An 11,284-nucleotide genomic window follows, 5' to 3' on the forward strand; every position below is an offset into this window, starting at 1 on the left:
GAGCAGCAAATTAAAACTACTCAGAGCTGAGATAATATTCAGTATATTCTGCACTGCAAAGAGGTATCTCTCTGGCAGAGATCTACTTAGATCTCAGTTATTAAAGGTAAGGATCTTCTCTTAAATGTTTTCTTGGAGTCTCATATTTTAAAATAGTGAGGCTGCTTAAAGGACCATTGTATACACCTCCCCTAAGCTGGAGTTACCAACCCAGAAAGCAATTTACTGTGATTATGTAACCATAGTTTACAGGCCAGCACACTGGACTAAGGGATTGATCTTGAGTACCTAAGAACCCTACCTTCTAGACTTTGGGTCCACTGCTTCTTACTTCTAAAAGAATCTAGTAACTCTCTAGAGTTGCACTGCCCTGTATAGTAGCCATTAGCATCTGAGAATATTTTAGTTTTAAATTCACTAAAATCAAATAAAACCAAAAATTCAGTTCCTCAGTTGCTAAGCACATTTCAAGTGTTCAACAGCCACAAGTGTCTGTGGCCTCCATATCAGACCAGAGACACAGAACCCTTCCATTGTCCCAGAAATTTCTATTGAACAGTCCTGCTCTAGGGGACTAGAAAACAAGGAAATTTTAGGGGGTCTTAACTTAGGATTTAAATGGGAAAAAGTGCTACTCTGGAACAGAGATAACTTCAACTGTTACTATACACATAATCCTGGAAAATAGCAAGATAGAGATACATATATAAGAGAGAGCAAAGCTTTCTTGTCTTTGGATTTTTCTTTCTTTCTGTAGAACACTAACCTAATATGTATATATTTTTTCCTTGTTCCCATTATTTCACAATTCTCAGAGGTGTTTTAAAAAAGCCTTGTCTTTCAGGAACAAGTATGGTCTCAGCTGAGTTAAGACCCTGATACACTGAATGTATCAATCAGGAAACCATTACAGCCTGACAGGTGGGTGGGGAACTGGCATTAGCAAATAATCTTACTACAACCTAACAATTAACTAACTTGCAAAATCTCGCAAAGATGCTCTTATGAGTCAACTCAAGTGACAAATCCTGAAAAACATGTTTAACTGAGATTTTGAAACAGAACTGAGTGATTCATACACACAGAAATACACACACACACACACACACACACATGCTGGTACAAGAGTGACTTTTTTCCTGGGAGAATACAACAAAAAATTGCTGTATGTATGTTGTATGAATGAGGAGGAATCAGAAGTAGGGGTGGGAAGGAAAGTCAGATCAGAAAAGGAAGATTTTACTTCTGTTTTATGCCTTTCTGTTCAAATTTTTCTAACTATGTAAATTTTCCCCTTTCCTTTTTAACGTCAGTAGAAGTTAACTGGGCAATGAGATTATGGGCAACGTGCCATTTTAATTGTATTTCCATTTTTCTGTATTAAAAAATCTAACGAGTTTTTTAGTGGGTTAAATCTAAAGCATTATATTTAGCAATATAAAAACAAACAAAAACAAATTAGCACTGACACAAAAATGCTTATGATCATATTCCAAAAAGTTAGTATACAACTCAGTTCTGGTTTTCCTGTGTATAAAATAAATAACACCAATGTTCTTTATCTGTCTTATGTGGCAAGGATAATTGAAGCACATGTAACACATACCAAGCTGAAAGCTAAATTTTAAATTGACTTATGATAGGCTAAGACCAAAGCAACCAGCTGATGAGGTTTAAATACTTAGTAACAGAAACAGGTCATTAGGATACTTTGCTATTCTGTATAAAAAGGGAGAAGTCTGTATTTTTACCTCAGGAGTTTGAAAAATAAGGACTGATTTTCTTTTCTTATCTACTGGAAACTTTGTTTTTTTTCTTTTTCTACAAAAAAGGCAAACTCTGCTGAAACCATTACAACAGTGAAATTCTTTTCTACTAGAAAGATGGTAGCTGAAACTTTAATGCAGTCAAAAAAGTCAGCAACATGAAAAATAGATGGAAAGTTCCTAATTCCTGTAGATATGAAATTAATGCTCACCCACTGGTATAAAGCCCAGAAGGACTAGAGATATAATGAATGAGAATTCCCTTAGGTAATAAATTTATGGAACTCTCTGACTGCAAAACACTGATAAGGAAAAAAATATAAAAAATTCCATAAGGACTTAGATGAATTCGTGAGTCCACAGATAACGTATTATTAGAAGAAATCAGCAATGAGAGAGAGGTTATAGGGAAGAATAGGTTATTTGACCAATGAAATTATAACCAGATACTATTTATTGGGCATTATATGCTAGGCACTTTGAACACATGATCATATTTAATCTTCATAATACTATGAAATAAGATTTAAAAGGATAAACTGTGATATAGAGAATTTACATAACTTACTGAAGATCAGAGAGATAATAAGAACGTATCATGGAAGGCAGCCGTGACCTATCGTAATTCACTCTGATCAAAGCCTCATAAGGACTTCCATCCCGCAGCTATAAATGCACACACGCAGCCTTTGTTGGGCACCACCTTCCCTTGCAGAGCACCAAACGGTAGCTCCGTCATAGTCCACACTGATTCCTCTCAGTAGCAATTCTAAAAAGTTCTCTGTGATTAGCGCAGTTTCTATTCTGGAAGTTTCCCCAAAGATTTAACTAATTCTAGGGTTACTCGAATAATTCCAAATCACTTAAGAACAGAGGCTGAGGAGAAGTATCCTAGGGAACATGGTGCCTGGGACACTCTGGGTGTTCAACAGATGACTGTCAGTGGCTGGGTTACCTCTGAACCTGCTCTCATCCCCTGATCCCCACCCTGGAACTAGTGTTGGATTGGGAAGGCTTCAACTGGAACCGTCCCACTTGCCTGCTGTTCTTCTGTACCTCTACGGATGCGTGAGATCTGGACCAAATTCCTCTAGAAGTAGATGTCAGGTCCTCAGGTAAGTCACAGGTAAAACAGCTCAAAGGACATGTGATAAAGAATCCCAGCACATATTTAAACAATCATACTGGTGTTTATTTTTTAAATTTCCTGACTGATGTAAAGCAAGATAGTTAAGAAAATGAGGGGAAACCAGAAATACATCCATACAATCTGCATGGACTGTATTTGTACAGTAAAAGAGGAATTAACATAAAGGTATTCAAGGGTGAGGGGAAAATGAGCATCTAGAAAAAGAAAAAAACAAAATATGTTTCATAGCTAACTGTGACTCTCAGTAGCTGTTTACTTTAAGAGCTCTATGTGGAAACGAATTGATGAAAACAGAAAGGAATAAAGCATTGAATGGTGATAATTTTACTTTAAAAAGCAAATCATCTGAAAAGACTAGGCTTTAAAAAAATTACTTCAAGCTTAAAACAAGACAAGGAATGTTGTGGCCATTATCACTTCATACGGTTCAGTCACTTTTGACAGAGTTAGTTGAGGACCACCTTCTAGCTGATCATTATGAACAATGCAGGCATAACAAATATTACTGATTCTCCTTCACCTACCTACCTAAGTTCACTTTTTGACAAGGAAGTTTTAAAAACAAATAAACATCAATTTACCCATTCAGATAAAGGGTTCAGTTTCAGTTTTGGTTTTAAGTAATGAGTACAGAGGGTAAAAGAGGGAACAGCAGTGGAGAGACATACTTGAGAAGGCCCAGGGAGAGGGTCCTTGTAAGCAATACCCGTGCTTTCCTTCTTATTGGTAGCCATAGCAGGACCCAGAGCAGGAAATAGATTATATTGTTTTTTCTTATACTGCTGGTTTGTTAGAACGAGAGACATATACCTGAGGTTATCAGCCACACATGTTCCAGGAAAAGAAAAAGGATATTCAACAATTCTCACTGGAATTGAGAGGGAAATACTTTTGATAAGACTAATTTATAGCTGTGCCATCTTACTACCCGAGACTTCCCTCTCTGATCACTTTAAACTCTGTTAAGACTTAACAGCCATTTTTAAAAAATGGGATAAAACTCTTAGAAAGAATCGAGATTTACTGATTTTAAAAGGAACATCTTACATGCTAATCCCAACTAACATTAATTTACCTACTAGGATCAGTCTACACTTTGCTTCTGATTTCTCATAAGCATAGTGTATAAAGTAGGTTGCCATTACAAGCTTTATTAAAAGTAGATATGATAGGATACTTTAAAACAGCTGACAAATAGCTATCAGATTGTCTTCCTTTAGCTAAAATGACCTAAAAATCCCAATTACAGTGTTTCTGGTGGGCAATAAATGTTCATATCTGTTGTTAAAGAAATTCCTCTTACCTGCTCTGTAGCTGTAGGGCAGTAGAAGACTAATAAAACAGTTGTACAGATGTTTATTGACAATCCAATGATGGTGATGAGATTTGGGGCAATCCAGGAGGGCACTCTTCCAACTAGCCATTCCCAATACCCTTGCATTAAGGGCTCAAGCAGGGACCGTCCAGCACTCTGGTATCTGTGTTCTTCTAGCCGCTTAAGCTGGTGTCTTGACAATGGTGGTGTAGGTAACTGAAACAACTTATTTAATACACACCCTGGAGTACTCATATGCCCGAAGCCCAGGGGGGACTCCGGGTGAGAATCTCCACATCGTTTCCTCGTTGATCGATGCCCACTCATGGATCTTGGCTTTCTTTAATTTGGAGAGAATAATTTATCCTGTTTTACAGCTTTTGGTGGATAGTCTTTACCTGGAAAAAAAAAAGATACATTTGTCAGCCACTATTTATATCAATGCCAGTAAATTAAAAAAAAAATCAAACTGATACTAGAGTAATACATATTAAGCAAGGATTAGAAAATCAGCGGTCTGTTTTTAGTTCTAATTCTTATTGATGGTACAAGCCAAAGAAGTCATATAACCTCACCTTTAAATGAAAAACATTAAGAAATGTTAATAGTAATGTTTCCTGTTACCTTATAGTTTGACTTCAAAGCTCATGCTTTTTTTCCCCCATCTCATCAATTATTGCTTTCAGTAGTATAAATCGAACAAATCTTAGAAATGACCTAATCATTCCACATATACGGAAAATGAGGTCCAAAAACATGCCCAAAGACAGCTAGCAAATTAGTGTTAATACTGGAGGAATGACTTGAATAGAATGGGTCTTAAACCAGATTTTTATTCAATGCTAGTAGTTAATATTTATTAAACACTTACTATGTACTAAACACTTTAAGCAAGTTTTATATATTAACTCATTTAATCCCCACAATAACCACAGAAGGTAAGGACTATTAATTATCCCCATTTTTAAAGAAAATGAAACTAAGGCACAAGGAGGCTAATTAACTTGTCCAAACTGGGTTCAAATAAACACAGGGCTTTTGTTTAAATTAAAAGTTAAACTTTTTAGTGAAAAGGGATATAGATGATATGCCAGGATGGGATAAACAACAATGAAAAAAAATTAATTTTAAGAGGGCAGTATTTACATGTTAGCAGTGTGACCTGATGAACTGTGGTAGTAAGAAAAAATTGGAAGTGCATTAAATGATGATTGTTCATAAAGACCCTTAAATTTAAATCCCTGAAGTGCTTGCACTTGACTTAGAAAAGATTAGCAGTAACATCTTATCCTAAGCTATTAATCAATGTAAGAATATAATGACAAGTGGAGAACACTTAAAAATTAGTATGGCGACATCAAAGGTTTGAAGTGGTAGGCCTGGAGTAGGGTGGTAAAAATGGGAATATGAAAGACAGTCAAATGTGTAAGTAATTTCTACTCAGAAGGAAGAATCAAGAGGAAGTGCTTAGGAATTAGACATGAGAGGTGAAGAGGCAGAAGAAAAAAAGGAACCAACAGTCAGAGGCTAGTGGTACTACCGTCAAAAGGAGAGTCTGGAAGGAAAAATCGGTTTATTTTCCTTTTTAGAGGGTGCAGGATGAGAGGGGATCTCGGGTGAGAGCAGGAAAGCTATACATGCAGCTTTTAAGTAGAGATGTTTTAGACAAAATCAAATGACTGGTGTTTAGGTACGAGATCAAAATTTCAAGTTTTTCAACTTAAAAGCTAAAGGCTAGTTAAAGATTAGAAAGTAGAAAATTTCTTAAACGGATTGAGTATAAAGAGAAAAGGAAAAGAATAAAGACCCTTATGGGAAACTCACGGTTAGTTGAGTAGGAGGAAGAGAAGCCATAAAAAGATTTTAAAAAGGAAAGAAATAAAAAGAAATAATCTTAATGGAACTAAAAGGGTAGAGGTGCTGAATCAAGATACGTGTACTTTGATCTTCTGGCTGAAAGTTATCCAGAAGGAAATATGAACTTCCCAGAAATGCTGCACTATGGGAATACAGAATGTAATACAGAATCAAGAACATCTCAACAATGGACCTAGTATCAAAACATACTCCGGGTTTCTCTCTATTCCCATAAACAACAAATTCCAAAATTTCAATGTCACTAACGATCTAAAGGGGCATCCCAAATCTCAGCCAATCATGTATCTTAATAACTGGTTTAGAAAATAGTTACTGTGGTCATTAACGGACTTAAATAAATTTTCAAAAGTCTCAAAAGAATCATCAGTGCCACTATTTAACTAACAAAAGTGCTCTGAAATAAAAATATTGGAATAATTTTCAAACCAAAGCAAATTAAAGCTAATTTCCAACTACTTCAAAGAATTCTTCCACACACCCAACTGGATCACAAAGTACTTGATTAAAACTGTTTTAAAGCAATATTTATATAACGTCAAACAACAAAATCATTTTAGAAGAAATGAGAGCGATAACCACCAAAATAATGTTACTAACATGAAGCAGCCAAATTTTCAAAAGTCAAATAGAATAATGTATTTTCCTATTCGGTGAGCTATAATCAATCAGCTCTTATGTAATTCCACTTAAAATGGGAATAAAAAGTTGAGCCAACTCTATTTATATTTTATTATTGTAGTGTTCCATTCTCCTATACTTTAAAAAAGATAAAGTGACATATTGAGGATGCTGGCCTGCTTTTGGCACTAAACAAGTACAAGCAACTGATCCTAATGGTTTTAAGTTTGAGCATTTGGCAGGACTACATGATAAGCTGATACTTCCTTCTAAATGTTTTCCCCTCTCTAACCTAGATTTTTTTTTCTCCTTCTATTTCTCTTTTAGAAAAATCTACGTTTTTACAGACCTTTCTAGATCTAGTCATTATATAATTCATATATGGAAAAAAAGAGTATTTCAATTTGGCAACATTGTCTCTGTGAACCTTATTAGCAACCAGATTGCAAAGAAAAATGCAGACACATACAGGCCCTGACATATAGCTACCTACTTCACTTTCAACACATACAGGTAGCCACCTTGCTGTCACTGCCACTGCCACAGATCCATCTCCACTCTTCCTTCCTCCCGTCACACCTGAGACCAGGAGGCTACTGCCATGAAAACCATCTCAGGAAAAAGACAGGAGTTTCTGAATTTCAGCATGTGAAAAGCAAGCATATTCAAGGGAGCAGGACAGTGTAGGCTGCTACAATAGGAGATCAGATTCTATGGAGAGAAAAGGAAAAAGGATGTGAGGTGAGAATATGGAAAGGAGGTAAAAACATCACAAAAATTATTTTAACCACTTGAGATTTTCATCTAGAGTCAAGCCGATGCCCAAAAAGTGGAGGGGGTAATATCCTTTTCTACCCACACTACAAGGAACTAAAAAATTAAAATTATTGCTGGCTAGCCTACAAACCTAGGCAGCAGTCCCAAGTTTTTATAAGAAAATGGATTCCAAGTTCCAAATGCATTCAGCCAATATCTGAGTGCAGTAAGCAAGACAGACATGGTCCCAGCTCCCATGTCCAATGGGAAAATAACTAAAAACAGGTAAACAAGCAAATAACATTACACACTGTGATGGGTACTATGAGGAAAACAAGATGTGGAGCCAGGAAACAGTTGAGGGTGCAGATTTTAGATAAGGTTGTTGAAGTCCACGGAGAAGAAGCACTTATTCCAAATTCAGAGGAAGAGAAGGAGGTTGCCATTTCAAGAGCAAGAACAGTCCCAGAGAACAGGCTCTGAATAAGAGTGATCTTGTCTCTCACTCAGGGACCTCTGCAATTACTATGGCTGGAGTAGTAAAACAGATGAAAGGGTGAGATAAAATAAAATCTGAAAAGCCAGACAATGCAAAGGTTCATAGACCTTGGCAAGGAGTTGAGATTTTATTTGGATGTTATGGAAAGTCATCAATGAGCTTATCAAGAAACCAAGAATTTTTTGGCACAGCCTATTTGTTAAGTGAGGATATATTTTCATAAATCATAATAGTAAAAGTGAGTACTTAAAACAGTTAAAAATTCTCATCACCCGGAATTCAGTTTATGATAATACTGATTACTGTCCTATAGTTATTGGAAGCTTTCCACTTGTAATCAGCAAATTTCCCTCCTCTGCTATATAACCTGATCGAATGTGATGCTCCTTTCATAGCACTTTACCACATTTTGAATGTTTTTTGTTAGTTGCTGATGTTTTCTGGTCTTTTCCCCACACTGGTATGTAAGACACAGGAGTGCAGGAGCCATGTCTATCTTAACATTCTTTTCCCAGAATCTCATACCAAACCTAACACTAAGTAGGTAATCAGCACTTATTTGTGGAACAGTGAACAAATGTGATTTATCTAATATTTAATGAGCACCTAGTGGTTCTAGACTCTGAGGAAACAGAAAGATTGAAATTTACCATCCATGCCCTCAAGCTCAAAGTAGGGGCAGGGAGTCTTGTAAACAGCTGTTATACTGTGAACAAACTGTTGGGGGAGTTCACAGGAGGGGGCAGAGACGGTCTAACAAAATTCTTCTTCGTGCAGGCATGAATATTTATGCGGAACCCAACAAAGGTACAAAAATAAAACCAGAGATATTAAATGAATACCTTTACTAAAATTATACACAATTTGTAGACCTTAAATCTATGATGCAGAACGTCTGAGCATCTGATGCAGAACAGCAGCTGAGCATAATAGCATGCTGCCTACATGATTCCTGTGTTCTGCACTGGGGAACATCTGACAAGTATCACACTCAACAAGGCATCTCCAACTGCTGAGCAGAGCATAAGGTAAGCTTACACAATATCCAACCTGTAGAAGGAAATTCCAGAATTCCCATCCCCCATGTCTAAGGGTGCCAAGTTTTGAGCTGCATTGATTCAGCAGTATGTTGGCCGTCCTTTCACAGGAACTGGTGACTACACAGCTTTTCCCACTTTCACAGCTCCACTAAAGGAAAATACTAATGGCCAACACTATTTGGGAGGCAGAGCAAATTATAAAAAGTTTAACAAAAACAAACAACTAATAGGATCACAGGATTACATTCAGCATTATTTAACAAGTGACACAGAACAAGTTAGCAAAAACAAAAGCCTTTTCAGCAGACTTGGAAGCTAAAACAGCACTGTGTAATAAAATTTAGATCTGTTTGTTGAAGTGAAATCTTGTATTTCTTAAAAAAAAGGAAATAACTTCCTCCAGGGGGAGGAAAAAAAAAGAAGAGCCAAAGCCTGGCATTTGATGGATTATTTTCCTATTTCCTTAAAAGAGACAGCACAGCACGACTCTCAAAAGAGTATCACCATCACTTTTAGTTATCTTTTAAGAACAAGTATACTGCTTCCTAGAAAACAAATTGACTATGCTATAAAACTTAACTGGGGTTATAAAACAAATTTAGAGTTAAACAGCAAACATTTAATAGTGTTTATAATGTAAATTTTAAGAGACTGGGTGTGGGAAAGGAAGAATGAATTTATGAAATCATAGTTGTAAATATTCAATAATAACATAATAACTGGCCAACAAATAAAGACACCTCTGTTGGAACAGGTTAATACCAGAGGCAAATTTATCTAATTTATTTCTTAAATGGAAGAATTGTAAAAACAAGTTGTACAAGTAGCTTTGTGCTCAGCACAAAACGAGTATGAAGCAAAATGCTTTTAGAATTTCAGTCTCTGGAATGTTATGTGAACGCCAAAGGTACTAAAGTACTTATGCTCTAAATGCCTTTACCAACCTTACTTGTGTTGTCAATTCAATACCCTCACTGAAAATACTCCTACTAGTTCAAGAGCAGAAACTGAACCTTTTTTTCTTGGTCCACATACAAAGACAAAACAGTAATATTTGTTTAAATATAACTATCAATTTGCCTACTATCACAACATGGATTCATTAATGAACTAAAAGACTTCAAGCAAAATTACATATTAATGCCAGTGATGCAAAACGGCAAAACGACACAAAATGGCCAAGCACTGGATTGGAGAAGACAAGTGAAATAGACCTCATTCATCCAGTGTTCTTGGGAACATCGGCAAAGACTAGCAACTCTTCTGTCCCTTCTCCTTCCAAGAACACTGCTGGAATAAACCCTAGCTGGCAATCTCAGAGCTTGTCAATATACGCTGAAATTTCTGGAAAACTTGCTGACCAAGAAGTGTGGCCCAGCCACGAAACACCAGCACCTTATTCCAAAGGGAGGGCAAACCCGGCACAGGATCCAACTCGATTTGTGGACTTAGCAGCACCCAAGCAGGAGGGTGTGGACCTGAAAGGCAAGGTCGGTTCCGCACGGACAGCGCCCCCAGCCCTCGGCCCGCCCAGCCCCGGCCGCCGAGATTCTCCTCTCCTCGCATAGCAGGCCCCGGGCTCTCGCGCTGGCGATTCGCCGCCTCAGTCTCTCCATCCGCAGCCAGAGGGGCAGTCGCCCCTCGCCCTCCCCACATCCCCGCGCGCGAGGCTCCCCCGCGCGAGGCAGGGCTGCGTTCCCCCCGCGCGAGTCCATACACAGCTATATTCCAATACCCCATCCCGAGAGCTTGCAGCCCTCTCTCCACCCCTCGTGAGAGTCGTGTCCTCCGACACGTCCTTTACACCCTGGCCATATCCCCAAGACAAGACCGAGCCCGGCAGCCTTACCCTGGCCCCCAAAAGCACACACCTAGTAATACCTCCGACTCCAGCCGACTGGGTGACTCTGATCCGCGGCAGCACGTTCACGACACTTTCGCGATTGCCGTAAAGGGATACAGGGTCGGAACTGGTGGTGGCGGGAGCGCGCCCCGGGACCGGCCCGGCTGCTCGGGAGCGCGCCCCGGGCTCCGCCCATCTCAGTCCGGCCGGCAGGCTCCGGACCCGGCGGCCAGTACTGGCTGGGTCGTCCAAGCAAGGTAGGCCAAAACAGGGGATGAGGACAGGCTCAGCTTCCACTAGGGCATGTGTGTCAGAGGATGGGATCGGGTGGGTCGGGGAGGCGGATGCTGCTGGGAGCCTTGACCTCCGTGGCGGGCGTGAGAGTCGCGTGCGGACTCGCCCTGCCTCCAGGGACTACC

At 38.7% G+C, this 11,284-nt stretch overlaps 1 protein-coding gene across 5 annotated transcripts in view; it reads right to left on the reverse strand.

The window, feature by feature from the left end:
- Window positions 1-11,284, reverse strand: part of CEPT1 (choline/ethanolamine phosphotransferase 1) — a 35,960-nt gene that overhangs the window by 24,490 nt on the left and 186 nt on the right. The window contains exons 1-2 of one of the 5 annotated variants that reach the window (XM_072968033.1): window positions 10,894-11,030; window positions 4,220-4,629 (exon numbers count right to left, since the gene is read on the reverse strand). In XM_072968033.1, the coding sequence (XP_072824134.1) occupies window positions 4,220-4,558 (339 nt within the window). In that variant the 5' untranslated portion in view covers window positions 4,559-4,629; window positions 10,894-11,030. Of the gene's footprint in view, window positions 1-4,219; window positions 4,630-10,417; window positions 10,437-10,871; window positions 11,031-11,284 lie in introns of those variants that run through there. The other 4 variants (XM_015244387.3, XM_006197445.4, XM_072968034.1 and 1 more) reach the window with 4 other exon arrangements.

The sequence above is a fragment of the Vicugna pacos genome, chromosome 9 (genome assembly GCF_048564905.1).
Source record: "Vicugna pacos chromosome 9, VicPac4, whole genome shotgun sequence".
Taxonomy (NCBI): domain Eukaryota; kingdom Metazoa; phylum Chordata; class Mammalia; order Artiodactyla; family Camelidae; genus Vicugna; species Vicugna pacos.